Source organism: Kockiozyma suomiensis (assembly GCF_038497685.1).
Source record: "Kockiozyma suomiensis strain NRRL Y-17356 unplaced genomic scaffold V2V93scaffold_8, whole genome shotgun sequence".
In the NCBI taxonomy this organism is placed as follows: domain Eukaryota; kingdom Fungi; phylum Ascomycota; class Lipomycetes; order Lipomycetales; family Lipomycetaceae; genus Kockiozyma; species Kockiozyma suomiensis.
In genome coordinates this window covers 240,237-260,746 of record NW_027117671.1, presented here as the reverse complement: position 1 = coordinate 260,746, position 20,510 = coordinate 240,237, and the positions used below count along the sequence as shown (strand labels likewise).

Here is a 20,510-nt window from a genome sequence, read left to right as displayed (position 1 = left end):
CCTACGTTTTTGTTTTCCTTTGTGTACGGGAGATAATCCTTTTTTTTTCGCTGAGCTATTTCTACATAGCATGACACCCCTCACTCTTCACTCTTTTTGTTTGTTGAAACTAAAGACTACTTTTTCGGGTCTCTGGCGTACATTTTGAACGAATTATTAATATATTTCTGGTTTTTAATAGTTATCAGGTGATTGTCCCTTTAGCCTTGCCCTCGCCAATCTTCATACTCAGGTTTTTGATGACATACTCGCTATGTCTTCGGTGCGCAGCGTGTCATATCGCAAAGGCAATAAGAGTTGAAATATTTGCCACGAACCTCTTCGTTGTTTATCTTGATGCTAGCCCTGTTTAAACGAATCATTGGTGTCAGCTATCAAATGCGACTATAGCTTTATTTTGTTTATTTTCGGTTTTGGCTTTTTCTTTTTCTTTTTCTTTTTTAATTCAAAGTATATTTTTGCTATCGCGAAGAGAATTGCGCCGATTATTTGCTGTCGACGCAGCTGTGTCTACTTTCCACAAAAAAAAAAAAAAGAAGCGGTGGCTTTGCTACCGGCAAGTCTCTTTATTTTTGCTTGATTATTACTATACATAGATCATTTTTCTACTGATTTTTCTCAGTGCGAGATGATTTTTTATAAGTGTTGCTTCTGATGAGAAAAGAGATCCGTTTATATAATTTACATGGCTTGCAACGACACTGCTGAGATGCACTGGCCATTTCAAGCCTGATATTTGGATGGATGTGAGGATGTTGCCTCATTTCTTTTTTCTTCTTTTTCTTCTGTTTTTGAGTGTTGTGATGTTATTTTTTATTCTGAGGAGTAGATTGATAGGTCCATCCAAGGTGTTTTACTTATATTCATATAACTGGAATACAATCTCTTTGTCTTTCAAAATCTTGTTCTCGTATGAATAGGTGAATTTGCGTAAGATATTTAATGACACGATAGAGATAATGTATTATACAAAGAAGAAGGACGTAGGATGAATAGTATATATATGTCAGTATGTACAAAGGATTTTCAAGATTTCTATAATCCTGCCAGCTGAGAAGAACACGCGAAAATAAAACTCGACAAATGAAGCAAACCCCCAAACCAAGACAAATAAAATCAAGAAATTACCGCCTGCGATTGCCTTTGGACTTTGTAGCCGCTAATGAGAATTGTTAGAATCGGGTGATATGATTTTGTGGGAATATGTAATAACTTACAGGCGTCTTTCTTCTTTGGTGGTCCTTTTCCTCGTCGTTTACGACTATCAAGAACAAGACTGTTAGCAAAAAAAAAACTATCTGCTTTTTACAGAACACAATCGTGAACGTACACTTCATTCATCTGAAATCGGAACAACTCATCCTCAGGCAAAGGAAATTCAAACATCGGAAACGCTTTTCTGATAGTCTGCATCGACACAGGAGGCTTTTGTGGATAATAAGAGGCAACAGTCGGACCTGCAAATTTTTTTCTGAGAACTTTATTTCCAGTTCGAATATTGAATGGGTTGTAAAATGTTTCAAAGACTGCGCATGAGGTTTTCATGAGTTGGCGCATTCGAGAGGCCGAGGGGCGGCCGGCTAGTGACATCTTGTCTGAGTAGGTGAGATAAATACGAAAGAAATGACAATTCAAGTTATCGGCTTGACTGAATTTGCTTTCGCTAGGCGATAGGCGACTCGTTATTGCTGTCGTATATTCTTCCACAGAGTACTTGAATAAATCTCGGCAGACAAACAAACGCAATTTCGTGGACGAGTAGCTAAGCCACGGAAGGTCAGAAGGCGGTGCGCAATTACAGTTGTGGCTAATACTTTCCCATTCAATGAACAACGCGTGTAGAAGGAAGGAAACCAACGCGCCGATATTCTCATTGAAAAGCCATATGAAGCAATTGAGCGAAGAAAATCTTCTAGGGCTTGCTAGAGAGTATCCGGCTCGGTTTTATCAGTTGGAGCAGCTCAATATATTGCTTTCGTCTGTGAGTTCAATAAAGTCCCCCCCCCCCTTCATTATTCTGCTATTGTTAATTTTGCTCAATGCCAGGACTCAGTTGTAAATCCACCGGTACTAGCAGTTACAGGCCAAGTATCCTCAGGTAAGACAGTTGTGGTTAAGCGGTTTTTAAAAGATACAGAATCCTCCTATACCTGGATCTCTGTAGACGAATGTCTCTCGATCCGCGTCGTGCTGCAACGAATTACCGCAAGTCTTCGATCTCTGCGAAAAAGAGATGGAGAGCATGCTGCTGAGGATCATAGTATAGCATGCAATTCATTTTCAGTATTTGTCGAACAGGTTAATGTGTTGCTTAGCGAATTGCAACTGGAAAAAGCGCATTTTGTGGTCTTGGATCGGATCGATGAGCTCGGGGAACCTTTTGATGCTTTCTACCAGTTCATTACAAAGATCGGAGAATTAGTGAGTTAAGTCAACATTATTTTATTTACAAATATTTTTGACTAAGTCGTTCGAATTAAAATAGTTAAATGCCAGTCCCCTGACGTTCATACTAATCAGCTCAACTGGAAGCGATCCGCATAAATCGCAAACAACGACATACCCTCACATCTTCTTTCCCCCCTACACAAAACTCGAAACTACAGCAATCCTATGCACCGAATCTCTATGTCGAATTCGCACAATGCTTCCTAAATGTGCTAATAGCTCGATCGAGGGCCTGTTAACAGACGACCGATTGATGAGTTTATGGACTACCTTCTGTCAGATTATTGTTGATACATATTTTCCTCTTTATGGACCAGATATAGCGCAATTTAAGGTCGTTATTCGCAAATCTTTTCCGAAATTTGCAAGGCCGGTGACAGATGGATCAGTAGCTATTCCGGCCACGTCGAAAGCTGGATGGTTTGAGCTATATAAGTTACATCAACCATTACTCTCCTCTGAGGAGTTAATTGCAAATTCTTTGCTTAATAAGGGAGGTGTGAGTGAGAATGGATATCTTGATATGCCGATTCTATCAAAGTATCTTTTATGTGCGGCATATCTTGCCTCATATAATAAGCCAAAGAACGATGTCAAGTTATTTTCGCGGATACGTGAGAGTAGGAAGAGGCAGCGAAACTCTTTCCATCGTAAATTCAAGGATAAGGTTAGTTTTTATTAAATAATATTGACAAACCATTAGAATAAGTGGATATTGAACTTTCTACGTGTCTAGATTAATTTGAGAAATCTTGCGCCATCAGCATTTGAGTACGAGAGACTGCTAGCAATTCTGAAATGTGTAGTCCCTGAGCACTTTGACTCCACGATCGATATTCAAACCCAGGTATACACCCTTTTACTCTGATCCACGAACAATACTGAGAATCTAACTTTACCACAATATAACAGTTTGCTACTCTTGCGTCGTTAAAATTGGTTACTAGACCCGGCACAAATTCCAGCACTGACATATTAGAATCGAGAACGAAATGGGCTGTTAACGTGGCTTGGGATGTAATATTAGAAATTTCTCGAGAGATAAAGCTGCAAATGGACGGATATATACTGGATTAAATATGGAATCGATAAATATTTAACTTAATTACTGCAAAAAAATATAACAAAAATATGAAATGGAGAATATGATGAAGGGTTGTGGTGATTGCCATAGTAGTTTATTATTTGCTCACAAACCTGGGAGTACTCCTAGCGGCAGATTAAATTACGCGCACCTCAAATTCTGTGCCCATACAGAGCCTGTCAGACAACGCCAATCACCCACACAAACTCGCCTAATAACTCCAAACAAGGCGCATGGTTAATTTGGGCTGTTTTTTGAAGGACGCATAGGGTGTATATGACGCTACTGCGCCTACTAGTTTGCGAGAGGCGTATCGATAATACTCGTCAGATCTTATCGTGAAGCAGATATCCCCAGAAAAGATCAGTAATTAATTGTGTGCGCCGGATGGACGGCTATTGTAATGCTGCTCCGAGCACCTATCCTGCCAATATAAATGAAGAGAATGCAGAAAGTTGTGCAGGATATGGGAGTTCGGGAAGAACTAAAGAGGATATCTTGTCGCGGCAGGCGCAGAAGTTTATGAATGCCAGGCAATTTACCGAAGCTATTCGGCTGTTTAGCAAAGTACGCTTTTCACTTTTTTCTTTATAGAAGTCTGAAATTAACTGAGATCGAAAGGTGTTGGATACTAGACGAAGAAACGCATTGTCGATTCCCAATGAGATTTTGGAAAATCGATGTAAATGCCTAATGAAGTGTGAGCTGTACGCGGCAGCTGAAGAAGATGCGCGCGCGATAATTCGCAACGATGATAGTTCGGCAGAGGTATATTTGTTTATCAAATAATTGATTAATCGTGATTGAGTACAAAGATTACTGACTTATATTGGTGGTAGGGATACTTGCTTTTAGGTAAGATTCATCAGATTCTAGAACATCATCGCGAAGCTGCAGATGTATACAGCACTGGTCTTCAGAGACTCCGCGACGTTGTCGCATCAACAGCAACAACAAGCACAGCAACAGTCAGCAACAGCAACAGCAACGACAGCGATTCTGGATCTGAAAATGATAATCCGCAAAGATCAAGTGATCCAATTGAACGCTTACCCTCAGAAATCATTGAACTTGTTTTCTCGCAACTTTCATTTATCAATCGAGTGAATTTAAGAAGAGTCTCAAATCGATGGAAGACGTTCATTGATTCATCAACGACATTATGGAGCGAAATTGACTTTAGCGAATGTGAAGCAAATAGAATCACACCCGAAATATTGCAATGGTGTATTCAGCGGTCCCGAAGCCAGAACGCGATAACGGGCTCGACAGGGATTCGTAAAGCGGTATTGAATAACTTGACCACACTATGTGGCGCACTTTGTATAGCTTTACTACTCGGCCGCGAAATTCCTGATGACCAGTTACAGCTCACCGATATTTCCGAGACGTTAGTCGAGCAAGAACCCGAGGAAGTTGCTCTTGATTTTGATTCGATTCCCAATGAAGACGAGCAGACTTTGAAAATGCTGCATTTGGATCAATCAGTCTGTCTGGCATTCAATAACTGGAATACGTTGGGAGATACTACATGGCGTCGAATGAGTGGGTTAACAGTGCTACGATCGCACGCGGCGATATTAAGCGACATTGCGAATATTTTGCAACGAGGATTTTTGCCGAAATTGCAAGTTCTGGATTGCTATTATGACCCGTCTAAAGCAGGCCGGTGTCGGACATTGACGGGCACAGGACTTCCTGAACCGGATGATTCCAATTTCAGAGAGCTTTGCGAAATGAAGATTTTTAATTTTGGGGGGTTACCGGTTTCTGAGCTAGGACAGGCAGGTATTCGAAGTGGCCGAGGCGCGTCTGTTTATGTCGATCATCATGAGCTCGACAAATTCATTTCCATGATGTCTAATTTAGAGAAGATTTCGTTGGTGGATGTATATGCTAGCTCGCGATCTCTAGATGGGATCCACTATTTTGAAAGGACTGATTTTCGCGGCAACAAGAAGTTATCAACGATAATTTTAAAGGGGACATGGTTGGAGCGCATGCCGATTATATCACCTAGTTGTCAAAACTTAGTGATGAGCTCTACATCGATGACCCCCAGGACGGTGATTTATACACCAACTGGTATGAAATACGATAGCAGTTATATTGGTGAAGATAGGACTGTTATTGCCGACGAATATAAGGCTATTGCTTCGTTGACACTTGAAAATTGTGAGATGTTAATCGACAGTAAGCTGACTGATACACTATATCGATGTCAGAGTTCGCGCTTACAGTACTTGAACCTTGCACGATGTCCAGGAATTTTCTTTTCGAGTCCGCAGTACGGCGCTGGAATGATGCGTACGATCGTCGAACTATGTCCTGAATTACGATCACTGAATATCAGCTTCAATGAATCAGTAACAGATACAGCAGTACAGGAGCTTGGATATTTAAATTATTTGGAGTCTTTGGATTTATCACATACTCAGATAAGCGATTCCGGACTCGCGCTGATGTTTTGCAGGTTTTTATTCAATGAAGAAACCAATCTGATAGAATTCGAGAATCGATTTACGGCAATACCGGAAGAGGTCCGAACTTTGGTTGAGAAACATCCTGAGAAGATTGAATTACTGAAAATTAAGCAGTTGAATATAAACAGCTGTCCGATGGTTTCCGATTTAATGTGTTTTTGGATCGAGGATGTATTGCGGGTGCAGCTTGATTGTCGTTTAGTAGTTGAAGCGGAGGGAGGTGTTGAAGGGCGTAAACGGCGCAGAGTAAGCGAGTGATTTATTTTAGCATCATTGTTTTTTTTTTCCTTGTCTTTTTTTGTTTTATTCTCATTTCTTTTTTTTTTTTTGTGTACTGTTTTTTTTTTCGAAGATGGAAAGGAGTTGCATGGGGTCAATGGATAGGGGGTGTATAGGGTGATGGTACATTGCTTTTTTGGATTAGTGTATATTGGTATATGGAAACATGTCTGCTTAACATACTGACTATTTCTCGTATGACATACAATGAATCGTAGCATGAAATGTTGAAAAGGCAGATAGAAGGAGGTGACTCTGTAAAGTGTACTAAACGCAGGAGTTGTCGCGTGTTTTAAGTTGAATACCGGTAAGCTGTCCTCAGTAAATAAAAACTATTTTCTATATTCTATACAATCAAGTACTCAGGTCTACAGCTTGAAAACCACGCACACGCATACCCGAAAACAATATAACAGAATAGAACAAAGAAATCTGAGAATCACTTTAAATATTTAAAAACGGACCACAAACGACTTTGCCAAGTGACGTAAGAGGAAATCATAAAACTTTAATGCAGGCGGCGTCCTCCAGCTTGCGGCTTCACGCATCAAGCACTTAGTCTCTTCTCGTCAACGATCGCTGTCACCCTTTTGATTAAGCGATTTTGATCATTTTGACATAGGTGTTTGTTGATCATTTGTTAAATTTGTAGTGACACACAGCAACCCTTTTCATAATATTCGCGAGATTTGAGAAAAGAAGCGGAATCATATAGAAGACAATGGATACCGCGTACGATGCAATTCAGCAGGAGATCCTAGCTGACAACATGGTCGACAACGCTGATGTGAATGCAGCTTCGACTTCTACAGCAGATCAAAGTCAGACTTTGGGGGAGGAGATTAATGAGGCGGTTGCTTCATTTCAGAGTACGGCTTGGGGAATGAAGATTGGTGGGTTCTGGGAGACTGTCAAGAAGCAGGTATGTGATTCTTTCGTCTATTGTTTTCTAATATAAAATCTTGTTTGATGATTTGGAGATTAACGCGAGAGTGTAGGGAGAGGCGGCTATTGAAGAGACAAAAAAAGATATTTCTGTCGCGTCCGAACTGGCGGCTAAAGAAGTGGCAATGATTACAGAACAGGTGCGCACGTCTTCGATCGCGTCTCAAGCGTCGCAGGCCGCAAGCCAGGCATCTACTTATGTGGCAAGTAAACGACGCAGTTTTGACACGACTGCTACGGCCGAGAGTGCTGCGCGCCGAGTGCGGTCGACGATGCAGACTGCGCCGGCTAGTACGAGTAAGATGTTCGGTGTGTTGAAACGACAAGCGCAGGCGCGACTTGATGAGCTGGAGAATGTTGATTTTAACAAGTATCTTGATCAATTTGGAAAGGAAGTCAAGGTGTTGCTCAAAGATGCGGTGACGATTGATCCGGGCGAGGACATCGATCAGGATGAATCGACACAGTTGACCAAGGATGTACTGTTTGATGTGCCGGAGGATATCAAGCGACAGATTTATACCACACGACTTGACGCGCAGCTGCACGCCCTGCACACATCTGTCGAGCCATTCTTGGCCGCCGATGCAGGTGACGCAACATATGACAAGTACGCATCTGAATTCTCCGCTGATTCGCAGACGGCGACTATTGCCGATGATCTTGAGCATTACCCTGAACTTCGCAAGTTGATGGAGAAGCTGGTACCGGAGAAGATTGCGTATGATGAATTTTGGCGACGATATTATTTCTTGCGTGAGCAGATTAACCAGGAAGAGGCGAGACGGAAGAAATTGCTTACCGAGGCGGGAGATAATGATGAGACTTTTGATTGGGACGAAGATGAAGACGACGAGGAAGCATCCACTGCCGAGAAAACGATTTCAAAGGCGTCAAACTCAACTGAAACTTTGAAGGCAGAGGCTTCTACTGCTACTCCTACTGCGGCTGCTGCTACTGCTACTACTGCTACAACTGCTGCTGAAGGTGGATCAAAGCCAAATAGCTCGCGACCATCGAGCGAGAGTAGCTATGATCTTGTGTCTGTAACGAATTCCCATGCTGATTTGCGCGCTGCCGCTACTTCTTCCAGTCCTGCAAAGGCATCGAATGACGATGAGGAGGAAGAAGATGATTGGGAGTAAATTTTCTTTTCCTTTTTTTCATAAATATGTGAATTTTATCGTGCCATTTGGATACTGAATAAATTAAGCTCTGGTGTGAGTTATTTGTATGAATCTGATTGACGCGGGCGTTTTCTTCTTTTCATCTTCTTTTCATTTAATAATAGTATCTTTTCAGGTCTTATGATTTCTGGGAGTGGTTATTAGCTTTTATTTTTCAGGTTGTTAATAAATTAGTAAGCACATATATCCTTGTTGACAGGGCATGTTTTGTCTAGATCAACTATGTGATTGCAGGCAGTCTCACGGTGGATGTGATGTCAAATTAATCACGAAGAAAGGAGTAATCAGTAGGGCGCTAGTCTTTCGATTCTTTCGCAGCGAGCACATACAATATTTTGATTTGCAATCGCAAAAAGAAACCAGTAATGAGTATTAAGTAAAGAGAAAACCGATTTTTTTTTTTGGGGGGGTTTTTTTTTTTTTTTTGGTGATTGTAGTGTATTATTTCACGCGATCTAATGCAAATTAATCGTCGTCACATTTCCGCAACCAAGTTCAGCAACTTTCTTTATTGTACTGTACACACATTTGACGGCACCATTTTCTCGGAAAGAAATCACTGAACAATCAGTCCGAAAAAACCAAAGATAAGTAAATTAATAAAGATAATAAATAAATACATAACTAAATAAATGATTAACCAACGAAGAGAGAGGAGATTTATTTTAAGTAAAAGACCATTAGACAGCTATGACGGGCTTCTAGAAAACAACACTTCCACCACGTGCTTCCCTTGTCTCATTCTCTTTTCAGCAAGCGATCTACAAGGAAGGACCAGTTGGTCACAGAGTAGAGCTTTTATGATTTTAGTTTTTAGCATTTTAGATTATTTTTGTTATTCTTCCAGGTCAGAAAGAGAGCAGTGGGTTACAATAGATACCAGTTGTAATCTTTAGTAGCAGTTGTTGAAGTAGCAGCTGTTGAAGTAGCCGCTGAAATAGCGTTGTTGATTTACAGTATTAATGAGTCGCAACCGTTCGAATAATGAGAAAAAAACAGACGAAAAGATTAAAGATGAAAGATCAATGAAAGTAAAAAAAGTAAAAACTAATCAATGAAACAAAATATATATATATTTCATTTGACGCAGCGGTGAGGTATTAGAAACTGCAAAAAATTTTAGGTGAGAAGCGGACAGAGACGGCTTTGAGAAGTATAATATTTTTGTTTTTAAAAGAAGGACAATACATATAGCTATTGAAGAATGCCCAGATGAATAACAAGAGACTACACATGGATTAAATCACTCAATGCATAAGTGAAGAATAGAGAGTACGAGCTGCCATAAGATAAGCGGGAATCTCGGTTGTTTGATTGGACGTGCACGCTGCGACATTGTAGAATAGCACCGCACACAACGAGTCCGGCTCAGCCGGGAGGAGTATCTGGTCTCGCTCGGTGAATTTCAATATCTGTCGAGGATTGACAAGAAATTGAGGTTTGAATTGATAAGTTGGATATGATTGAGGATAGAGCACAGGACGGCAATTCGGCAATAAACTGGCAAGAACGGACAAAAATCGGCGAATTCGGATTGACTGAAAACTATAAAAATAAAGGAGCGCGAAAATGTCCGCAAGAGGCAACTCGGCTTGTTCCTTTGACTATCGACGGACGACGAACTAAGCATCAACAGAGCAGAGAAGATAGAAAAGCATTATTGTAGATTATGAATCAGGACTGACTGAACTGTTCTATATAATCATAATCTTGCACCTATCAATATCCGTTGTCGGCTGGATGGCGGGTAAATGTTGGAGCGCAGTCACAGTAACCTTCTACTCACAAAGCGTACCATTATTTAAGACACGATGAATGAACTACAATGTTTCCATAGTGTACCATACAATATACATCATAAGTCGTCGCAGTGAGCAGCAGAGAGTATAGAGATGCTCTAGTAAATTTGAAAGCGAGCCAAGAAATTGGAAAGCAAGCTGCTACTATTAATGATATCTTAGATGCACAAGAGACTATAATATTACATAAAAACTAATTGATATAAATTATTATTATGTAATTACATGCATCGACGAACAAAAAGAATCGACAGATACAAGAAGATAGACAAAGCAGAGTGCGGTGCAGACCACAATCGTCAGTGAAAAGTCAATAAAGACTAGAGCCGAATAAGCTTTATTTTACCTAAACTCTAAAAGAATGACCCGAGAAAGCAAATTGAGAGATTTGAAACTGAAAACGCGGCAGAACAGAAAGCGACGACCCGGAAAGCTCGGCAAGTAAATAAATCTAATGCAGCAAAGTTGTAAACATTGACGTTGCCATGACGACTACTTCCTGTGTGTACTGTTATTGTATTCAGTCTATTAGTTTTTTTATTTATTCCTTTCGTCTGCGTATCATTATACTATAGCTATCTTTTTTTCGTATTTCTTCTACTCGCCTTCTCTTAACTTTGCAGTACGCCAGATGTCTGTCTGCTCTGCACTCTATGCTCTACGTACTTCCTCTAATCCAGCTTACTCGGCACTCCGACCGCCAACAACTATTCGAGGGCGCGACTCGCCCGGTGCGGCGTCGGGCACTGACTCGGCTACTCTTGTAGCGCTGCTTTCACCGAAAGGCCGTCTTTGCCGTCGCCTCTGAATTGCCACTCTGTCTAATTACAGCGTCGCCAAGAGAATGGACTGGTGATGAAGCGTAGTTCAATCGAATAACCTACAGCTTTTATCAAATCTCGTCGTGCATGTCTCGGCTCCGAAACCCTTGTTCATCTCGCTCGTCTTGCAGGCCGGAAACAGCGGCCTCGCTATCTCTCCGGGTCATTCGCCCCGCCTCTGCACGGGTCAGACATATCGGGTCAGTATTCCTCGCCCAATCGCAGCTGGACTGGCGCTGCCGTCGCTGCCGCCCGCGCAATTGGTATATATTCCCGCCGCGCCCATCCACGCACCTCTTCCCTCTTCTTTGTGCTTCGTTCCTTCGTCGCTGTTGCTTGTCTGCCTCTCTCCTGCTCAAGCCCAGCTTAATCTCCCTCTCCCAGCAAAGTCTTGTACTATCCCGCAGGACATTCGCAACATCCGTCGCACATAATGTCCACCGAACCAACCCACGAAAAGGTCGCAGACGTCCCAGAGGACGAGGAGCCTGATGATGATATGGATCAGCTCATCGCTGACCTCGAGTCTGAGGACGGCGGAGACCCGCTCGCTGATGACGACGAGGTCGAGGAGGGCCAATCTGCTCGTCCCGTTCCCGAGGAACTCCTTCAGACTGACCCGCGCTACGGTCTAACCAGCGACGAAGTCACAGCCCGGAGGAAGAAATACGGTCTCAATCAGATGAGTGAGGAGAAGGAGAATCTTATTCTCAAGTTCTGCATGTACTTCGTTGGTCCCATTCAGTTCGTTATGGAGGTGTGTATTTTGTCTGTTTTTCTTTTATTTCCCTCAGTTTCACATTTGTGTTGGTCACATCAGCCGCAGCCTTGTCTTGTGCGGCGCGCGTCACAATTTGGATCCATTATTTTATATAAGCATTTTGCTAATAATTTTTTTCTTTTCTTAGGCTGCCGCTGTTTTGGCTGCTGGTCTTGAGGACTGGGTTGACTTTGGTGTCATTTGCGGTCTTCTTATGCTTAACGCTGCCGTCGGTTTCGTTCAGGAGTTCCAGGCTGGCTCCATTGTCGATGAGTTGAAGAAGACTCTTGCTCTTAAGGCTACTGTTATCCGTAATGGTTCTATTGTTGAAATTGAGGCTCCCGAAGTTGTTCCTGGTGATGTTCTCCAGGTCGATGAAGGTACCATTATCCCTGCCGATGGTCGTCTCGTTACCGAGGACTGCTTCCTTCAGGTCGATCAGTCTGCCATCACTGGTGAATCTCTTGCCGTCGACAAGCACCAGGGTGACAACTGCTACGCTTCCTCTTCAGTTAAGCGTGGTGAGGCTTTCATGATTATCACCGCCACTGGTGACAACACCTTCGTCGGTCGTGCCGCTGCTCTTGTCAACAAGGCTTCTGGTGGCCAGGGTCATTTCACTGAGGTTCTCAACGGTATCGGTACTATTCTTTTGGTTCTCGTTATTGCTACACTTTTGGTTGTCTGGGTTGCTGCCTTCTACCGTACTGATCCCATTGTTGATATCCTTCGTTTCACTCTTGGTATTACCGTCATTGGTGTCCCCGTCGGTCTTCCCGCTGTCGTTACCACCACCATGGCTGTCGGTGCCGCTTATCTCGCCGAGAAGCAGGCTATTGTCCAGAAGCTTTCCGCTATTGAGTCCCTCGCTGGTGTCGAGATTCTTTGCTCTGACAAGACCGGTACCTTGACTAAGAACAAGCTCTCTCTTTCTGAGCCCTACACTGTCGCCGGTGTTGAGCCCGATGATCTTATGCTTACTGCCTGTTTGGCTGCAGCCCGCAAGAAAAAGGGTCTTGATGCTATTGACAAGGCTTTCCTCAAGTCGCTCAAGTACTATCCCCGCGCTAAGACCACTCTTTCCAAGTACAAGGTTCTCGAGTTCCACCCCTTCGACCCCGTCTCCAAGAAGGTCACCGCCGTTGTTGAGTCGCCCGCTGGTGAGCGCATTGTCTGTGTCAAGGGTGCTCCCCTTTTCGTTTTGAAGACTGTCGAAGAGGACCACCCTCTTCCCGAGGAAGTTCTTAACGATTACAAGAACAAGGTCGCTGAGTTTGCCACTCGTGGTTTCCGTTCGCTTGGTGTTGCTCGTCGTCGTGGTGAGGGCCACTGGGAGATTCTCGGAATCATGCCTTGCATGGACCCCCCTCGTCACGATACCGCCAAGACCATTAACGAGGCCAAGAACCTCGGTCTTTCCATTAAGATGTTGACTGGTGATGCTGTCGGTATTGCTCGTGAGACTTCCCGCCAGCTTGGTCTTGGAACCAACGTCTACAACGCCGAGCGTCTTGGTCTCGGTGGTGGTGGTGATATGCCTGGTTCTGAGGTCTACGACTTCGTTGAGGCCGCTGATGGTTTTGCCGAAGTTTTCCCCCAGCACAAATACAATGTCGTCGAGATTCTTCAGCAGCGTGGTTACCTTGTTGCCATGACTGGTGATGGTGTTAACGATGCTCCTTCGCTTAAGCGTGCCGATACTGGTATTGCCGTCGAGGGTGCCTCTGATGCTGCTCGTTCCGCCGCTGATATTGTCTTCTTGGCTCCTGGTTTGTCTGCTATCATTGATGCGCTCAAGACCTCTCGCCAGATTTTCCACCGTATGTACTCGTACGTCGTCTACCGTATCGCTCTTTCGCTTCACCTTGAGATCTTCCTCGGTCTCTGGATTGCTATCCTTAACACCTCGTTGAACATTGAGCTTATTGTCTTCATTGCTATTTTCGCTGATGTTGCCACTCTTGCCATTGCTTACGATAACGCTCCTTATGCTCCTAAGCCCGTCAAGTGGAACCTTCCTCGTCTTTGGGGTATGTCTGTTGTTCTCGGAATCATTCTTGCTATCGGTACCTGGATTACCCTTACCACCACTTTTGTTCACGGTGCTCATGGCCGTGGTATTATTCAGAACTTTGGTGTCCGTGATGAGGTTGTTTTCTTGCAGATTTCGCTTACTGAGAACTGGCTTATCTTCATCACTCGTGCCTCTGGTCCTTTCTGGTCGTCTGCTCCTTCGTGGCAGTTGGCTGGTGCCGTTTTCTGCGTTGATGTTTTGTCGACCATCTTCTGTATCTTTGGTTTCTTTGTTGGTGGACAGACATCTGTCGTTGCTGTCGTCCGTATCTGGATTTTCTCGTTTGGTATCTTCTGCATCATGGGTGGTGCCTACTACCTCATGTCGGAGTCTATTGGCTTTGACCGTTTGATGAACGGCAAGAGCATCAAGGAGAAGCCCAAGCAGCGCTCGGTTGAGGACTTTTTGGTCTCGATGCAGCGTGTGTCGACCCAGCACGAGAAGGCCAATTAAAGCAGGAGAAATGATTTGAAGAGATGCTCGTTTGTATTTTAGAGAATTGAAAGCGAGTTATTTGTCATACCTTTTTGTTTCTTTTTGTTTTTTTTTTGAACATTCTTTTTGTGTTGTGCTTTTATAATTTTGTTTAATGTGTGTGAGTGTCCGATAATGTGGATTGGGGAAAGATAGAATTCAGCGGATATAGGAATTGAAAAAACGTAACGTTTATAATTTTATTTTATTCCCAACATGATGAAAAGAGAGTAAAAAGTATGAAGCGCAATTTATTTTTTTAGATTTTCTTATTTGCTGTTTTCTTCTTTTCTTCCAAACTGTTTTTTTGGAGAGTGTGTACACGTTTTGTTGGGCGCATTTGCGTATTAGTTTCCCTAGATACATTCATTCATTCCTTTGCTTTTATATTATTGTTCGTGCTTGAGTCATATCATTTATTAAGACTAATTTAATGATTGCTATAATATGAAATATATAAGTCGTAATATCTGGTAACTTGGAAATAGACTTTTTCTTTCAAGGAAAGCGACCGACGCGACGACAGACAGGAAGAAGAAATTGAATGGAGATAACGCCGAATCGAAATGGAGACTAACCGAGCTCGGAGATAAATAGTAGAAACGACAAGCGCGAGAGAGAGAATTCGTGAGCCAGAGCGGAATGAAACACAGCGAGTCATTTAATTGAGTTTCTCTCTTTACTTTTTTTTTGAGTGGGCGGGTTGGAAATGGAGAGTGGTGTCGCGTCGGGTATTCTCGTGGGGGGGGGGGGGGGGGAAGAAAAATTTACTCACACAAAAGAACGCGCATTTCACAGTCGGTTTAATATTTCGTTAAGAGTTTCAGATTCCAGAAGACTGAATTGTCTCTGTATATAGGCCAGTCGATGCGAAAAATATCGGAATATAGAAGAGTTAAGACTGGTTACATTGAATTATAGAGTATGAAATAAAAATGAAAGAGAATAGTATTCTATTTTCCCGGGCCCGGCATAGCCGCGCGACATACCAGCTCCGGCGAGAATCCAAAGCGTACTTTGTAATTTGAATTCCGCACCGTCTCGGCTCCGTCGCTTTGCGAAACGGCTGCTCCGGCTTTCACAGGTTAGGGGTTGCAACGTTTTAGCCTGTGGGTTGTGTGGTGTGGAGCTGATAAGTGCTTTTGCGTTTGAGAGATTTTTGAGTAGGTTGCTGCTAGGGTGTGGTTTTCTTTCTGTATTGGGAAGGTGTTAGGGTTTGACTCTGTCTTGGAGATACTCGCTTTTGACAAAGTATCGTATGAAATGAGGTTATATATTGCCTTTTTTCGTTAATACATGGTGAATTCTCTGTATGTGCAAATAAATCCTCTCAGTAGCTATTATTTGTTTTTCAGTTCAGGATTGGTCTCTTTTCTGAACGTAGTTGTAATTGTTGAGCTATCTTATTCGAAAACCAAGATTAAAATTTCAATCTGCTCTCCTCATTCTGATTGTGAAGAGTATCAACACAGAGATAGTTCATGTTCAACCTGAATTCCCAACCCGCGCATCCACTGCGACGACTGAAGGCTAACCTGATCACAGCCATTCATCACCAACGTTACTAGCTTTGTACGTCCTTGCATCCGTATATGTTGATCCGTTGTATACATTGCTTCGATACGCATAGTTAGATTCAGTGTACTTATTCGTTTCCCGTTCGCGTCAATGTCGTCGCCGCCTAGAAATTTGATGAGTCCCATGATTCGAATGTTTGTGCCTGAGATATCGATGTACTCAAGTTTTCGTGATCGGAAAAGTGAGGCTAGGGCATCGTCGCTGAACCATGAGTTGTGTCCTACACACAAGATTCGTAATTCGGGGACATAGGTCGCGAGGTCTTGTAAGGATGAAGTTGTCAAACCTGGGCATCCTTGGATATCTAATCGCACAAGTCTCGACGCGTCAACTCTCTGCAAAAGAGACCTAAACACATCATTGCCGAATCGTAAACTAGTAAACGACACATCAAAATGTCGAAGACCCATATACTCGTCCGTTATCACCGCTTGCGGTTCCTCATCGACAAGAGCATCGGCGTAAGATACTCTATTCTCGCTATCGACTCGCAGATAACGAGGTGTGGATCCAGGGCCTCGGCTATGACGTAGAACTAGTTTCTCACAACTGGGCGGAAGATTAGGCATGGTTTCTAAACGAGAGTACGATAAATTTACGTCACGCAGCTGTTTATTCGTCTCGTTCAAATTGAATCGTCGAGACGTTGCCTCTGCCGATTGAAGAGGAATATAGCATTGAATTAGCCATAATGTCTGTAAATTAGGCCACAGCCGTAAAAACTTGTAGAATTCACTCGACAAGTGAATCGGTTTCGGACTCGCGTCAATCACGAAGTTGCGCAGATTTCCATTGATCAGTGAAGCTGCCGTAACTTGAATTCTATCTGCAGAGTGAAGAGGTATAGCACTCGCTACCTCAGGCACGGGAGTACAATCTCCAGTACCGTAAAAGTACATTGTTTGTAGATTCGGAAAGCGGTTCTCGACAGCCATATACCGGATCACATCACCCACAGTTCGCGAGCTTAATTGTAGCGTCTTCAATGCTTCGAAGCGAGTCCAGTCTAATGGAGCGCTATTGCCGATAAATAGATTAGTCCAGAGTTCAGCGTGTAGAACTTGCAATCGATTCTTGTGGCACGATTCGCTTATGACGTCGCCTATTGAATCTTGATATCGATGTGCGATGCGATAAAGATAAAGCTCGGTTACGGAACCCTTTGATCTGTCTATACATCTTTTAAGAATTTGCTTAGTGACGAAGCGATGATTGTATGCACGAAAGTCGATCTTCGTCCATAATTGGGGATTGCCTGAAATGTTCTGATACCATGATTTGCTAACAGCTTGTAGTTTGCTGAGATCGAAAATTGACAGGTGCGAGAGTATCATTTCTATGACTTCAAACGGAAGAATCTGCATCATATCTAGTGACTGACGAGATGGACTCTCGGCTTGTATACTCGTATCAAGATCCACCTTGCTTGTAGTTGAGTCCGTAGCCAAAACGCGGCCGGCCACTCGCTCCCTCATCTGCTTCAAAATCTACCTCTCATTAGTTTTCTCCAAACACTCGTGATGTTGACTATATACGTACTTTAAACAACTTATGACCAGAATCAACTCGTCTCAACCCAGCCTCATAAACTTTCAAAGCACGCTCATAATTCTCCATCAATTGATATAATTTACCTGCGCGAAGGTAACCTTTAATATCCGTCTTATCTTGCTTTACCATTTCCGTCGCGTCTGATAATGCCTTTTCGTAATTCCTCTCTTTTTCATAACATAGTGCTCGCTTATCTAAATGAATCGACAGAATAGTCTGTTTTTTCTCTTTCATTATCTTGAATGCCTAATTAATCTGCTATTAATCTATATCTTACTTATATATGTCAAGACAAAAACAAAAACACAGACGTACTTTCGTAAAGAGTATCGCGGCAGCCGTGTAGTCATCTTCTTTAACCTTTTTATACGCCTGGCAAAGGTACCTCTCCGCAGAAATATCTTTTGCAGATCTCGCTGTCTCTGGCATGCTGTGGTATATACATCAGCTCTTGCGAACAGTAGAAATCATCGACAGCAGACGTTACACATCACTACCAGACGCAGACAGTGGTCGCGACGGCCGGGTAAAATCATTGTCGAGCGAGTAGTATAAGAACTGCGGGTTAGGTGTATAATAAGCTAGTCCTATTTCAGAAAGAGTGGTTGTTAAACAAGCTCGGTGAGTATTAAGACGCTGAAAAGTGATTAGAATAGCCACCGCGCTAACGCCTTCTCCGGTGTCTTGTCAACGTCCCAACGAAAGAGTGAAAGCAAAAACAAGTCGTAATAACAGTCAATATCTTGCTCTTCACGCTCCAAATCATTGCATTCTGTGCTCTTCGTTTTCCGAAACTTGTGGTTTTTCTTTCAGATTCAGGCTTTGGTGAATATATGAGGGATGCCTTTGGAAATTCCAGGATTTTATTATGGTACGTTTGTTTATTTTGAAGATGTGGGCTGGTAAGCCACAGATTCGAAAATCAGATGATTGACTCCATTTCTCTCATAATCGGTGACGACTTATGACGAAATTTTAATAGCTTTTTAGAGTGGTCAGCTAACTGTAATTCATAACAGACGAGGAAAAACGGAAATATTTCAAAGTATTGCCAAATTCAGCGAGTGGTGGCGCCTCGTCATTCTATACGTCAGATAAAGTCAACAAGCGGTTAAAAACCGAACAAGATGTATATCTGCCCTCTTATAAGCCATTTTTTTCATTGTCTTATTGTTAATATGACGAACAGGAGCAAAGAGCAATGTCGCCGCTGCAACGAGCAAAGATCACGCTTAGCTCTGCGTCGACACCGGCACATGCGTACGGCCATTCTCGACGTCTCAAGTGCGCGGCAGGAATATATACGTCACCTATCCTTAGTATACCACATCTAACCGAGATGGGGAATGTTATGAACACCTCCCGTGGTGCAAGACGAGAATTAGAAGCTCGGGTATTTTGTAGCGGACTTCGACGCACGACGACGATATGGGGAAGCGGACGCACTGATAGTTTGGGAGTTACTTGTATGGATATTCAGAAAAATCATCAGGGTCAGTTTAAGTTGTGGGTGGGAACTTCGGCGGGGATATATAAAGAGTATTCTGTTGTGCGGTGTCTGAATGAGCCGTCTTGTCGACTGGATATGACGACTCCATTTGCGGAATTTAGTGGACCTGTAAGGACTTTACTTGTCATTACAGTCTAGATGACGGGCTTTACTAATTTGTCTCTTTCACAGATAACATCCATCACTCGCACCAATAAATTGGGAGTGTAAGTTAAAAGATCGTATAAATTTAGATATGTCTGCAGTGCGCTAACAAACCTAGTGTCACCGCTGAATGCGAATCCGGAGACGATTTTAACGCAACACTATGGACATCGTCACACCCTTCCGAAAGCATCAATTCGACTCTCTATCGCATCCACAGATTTCGCGCAGGCCCATCGCCTCGGTGTTCGGCTGCGTGTAATGAGTCGACTGATTTAGCTATCGGAGGTTCGGAATTGATTTCTACATACCACCTAAAGCAAGATGGGATGGCACCTACTATCATCTATCATTTGGCAAGCGATGTGTTTGCGTTAGAGTACTGGCAGCCGCAAGTTTTTCTTGCTGGATTGCGCGATGGTGGGGTGAAAATCTTTGATACGAGAGTGCCTGCTGCGCCAGGTGAGAGGATTCGAGATGGAAGTCATCGGCATCCTACGTTATTACGACATCCATCTGCTATCTCAAAGATGAAGTTTGTCAGAGATGCTTATTTCATGGTCAGTGGGCTGGAAGATTCGGTATGGTTTATTGCTTTCATTTGCTTTATAAGTTTGTGCTACTAACGAACAGTGTAGCTTGCCCTATATGATCTCAGATCTACAAATATTCACGGCAAACAAACTTGTCTATCTCAGTCCCCAAAGAAAAACAATAGATACCAACCGTACTCACCCAGCAAACGCAATCAAGTGAATCACCGCAAGCAGCACACCGCCGCCGTCATGACTTATGAGGGATACACCAACGATTACGTATTCAACCATGCCTTCGACGTATCCAACGACGGCAACATGCTCGCGGTAGCAGATCAATCGCGCACTGTGAAGTTATACAATGTCTGGTCAGGTACTCAACTCGAGTCTCCATTAACTAAACATAAATTCGATATTATTCCCCGTGTGGCAAAATGGTCCGATGCAGTTCTTGATCGTACTAGTATGCGAGAGATTGATGATGGCAGTGAATCTACCCAGGGGATATTGGTTAGCAACGGGGCTAGACTTGATTATTGGTCGTGGGCTACGCGCGACTGCATTTGATCTTCCTTTTTTTTTTCTTCAATTTAAGATTCCTGTTCTGATCTTCGAGGGTGTGCGGTGCTGTATTCGGCGTTTTAGAAATTTTTGCTTTACTTTTTGTTTTTTTATAATTGATTATTCACGATAAAATCCAGATATATTGGTTAATGCTGCAAATTAAAAGCGGTCAGGCATACTGTCTGTATATTAGACCTAACCCGATGTAATTATGCGCATAAACGTGACATCTATATACGAAAATGCAGCATGTAAACTTTAAACATCCCGACC

At 42.9% G+C, this 20,510-nt stretch overlaps 8 protein-coding genes across 8 annotated transcripts; 5 read left to right on the top strand and 3 right to left on the bottom strand.

Annotated features, from left to right (window-relative positions):
* Positions 1-871: 871 nt before the first annotated feature.
* On the bottom strand, positions 872-1,729 carry V2V93DRAFT_370639 (mitochondrial 37S ribosomal protein mS33). Its single transcript, XM_066910318.1, has one exon. It carries the CDS (start codon positions 1,588-1,590, stop codon positions 1,306-1,308), a length of 285 nt encoding a protein of 94 aa, XP_066765264.1. The 5' UTR covers positions 1,591-1,729; the 3' UTR covers positions 872-1,305.
* V2V93DRAFT_370636 (origin recognition complex subunit 5 C-terminus-domain-containing protein) lies at positions 1,560-3,592 on the top strand. The gene is made up of 6 exons (XM_066910317.1): positions 1,560-1,603; positions 1,668-1,981; positions 2,047-2,421; positions 2,486-3,115; positions 3,185-3,295; positions 3,361-3,592. Exons 2-6 carry the CDS (start codon positions 1,826-1,828, stop codon positions 3,523-3,525), a joined length of 1,437 nt encoding a protein of 478 aa, XP_066765263.1. The 5' UTR covers positions 1,560-1,603; positions 1,668-1,825; the 3' UTR covers positions 3,526-3,592.
* Positions 3,593-3,683: 91 nt separating this feature from the next.
* Positions 3,684-6,402, top strand: V2V93DRAFT_370630 (uncharacterized protein). The gene is made up of 3 exons (XM_066910316.1): positions 3,684-4,099; positions 4,154-4,300; positions 4,372-6,402. The coding sequence occupies exons 1-3, from the start codon at positions 3,920-3,922 to the stop codon at positions 6,271-6,273; spliced, it is 2,229 nt and encodes a 742-aa protein (XP_066765262.1). The 5' UTR covers positions 3,684-3,919; the 3' UTR covers positions 6,274-6,402.
* Positions 6,403-7,015: 613 nt separating this feature from the next.
* On the top strand, positions 7,016-8,384 carry V2V93DRAFT_359256 (uncharacterized protein; the record flags this gene model as incomplete). The annotated part of the gene is made up of 2 exons (XM_066908087.1): positions 7,016-7,216; positions 7,293-8,384. 2 exons carry the CDS (start codon positions 7,016-7,018, stop codon positions 8,382-8,384), a joined length of 1,293 nt encoding a protein of 430 aa, XP_066765261.1.
* A 2,984-nt stretch (positions 8,385-11,368) lies between these two features.
* On the top strand, positions 11,369-14,831 carry V2V93DRAFT_370620 (uncharacterized protein). The gene is made up of 2 exons (XM_066910315.1): positions 11,369-11,803; positions 11,955-14,831. The coding sequence occupies exons 1-2, from the start codon at positions 11,480-11,482 to the stop codon at positions 14,331-14,333; spliced, it is 2,703 nt and encodes a 900-aa protein (XP_066765260.1). The 5' UTR covers positions 11,369-11,479; the 3' UTR covers positions 14,334-14,831.
* On the bottom strand, positions 14,673-15,124 carry V2V93DRAFT_370618 (uncharacterized protein). The gene has a single exon (XM_066910314.1). The coding sequence runs from the start codon at positions 15,013-15,015 to the stop codon at positions 14,785-14,787; it is 231 nt and encodes a 76-aa protein (XP_066765259.1). The 5' UTR covers positions 15,016-15,124; the 3' UTR covers positions 14,673-14,784.
* Positions 15,125-15,817: 693 nt separating this feature from the next.
* Positions 15,818-17,612, bottom strand: V2V93DRAFT_325232 (uncharacterized protein; the record flags this gene model as incomplete). Its single annotated transcript, XM_066907494.1, has 2 exons — positions 15,818-17,419; positions 17,472-17,612. The coding sequence occupies 2 exons, from the start codon at positions 17,610-17,612 to the stop codon at positions 15,818-15,820; spliced, it is 1,743 nt and encodes a 580-aa protein (XP_066765258.1).
* A 577-nt stretch (positions 17,613-18,189) lies between these two features.
* On the top strand, positions 18,190-20,373 carry V2V93DRAFT_370615 (uncharacterized protein). Its single transcript, XM_066910313.1, has 6 exons — positions 18,190-18,354; positions 18,503-18,612; positions 18,673-19,101; positions 19,165-19,199; positions 19,256-19,718; positions 19,776-20,373. Exons 1-6 carry the CDS (start codon positions 18,324-18,326, stop codon positions 20,238-20,240), a joined length of 1,533 nt encoding a protein of 510 aa, XP_066765257.1. The 5' UTR covers positions 18,190-18,323; the 3' UTR covers positions 20,241-20,373.
* Positions 20,374-20,510: the final 137 nt, after the last annotated feature.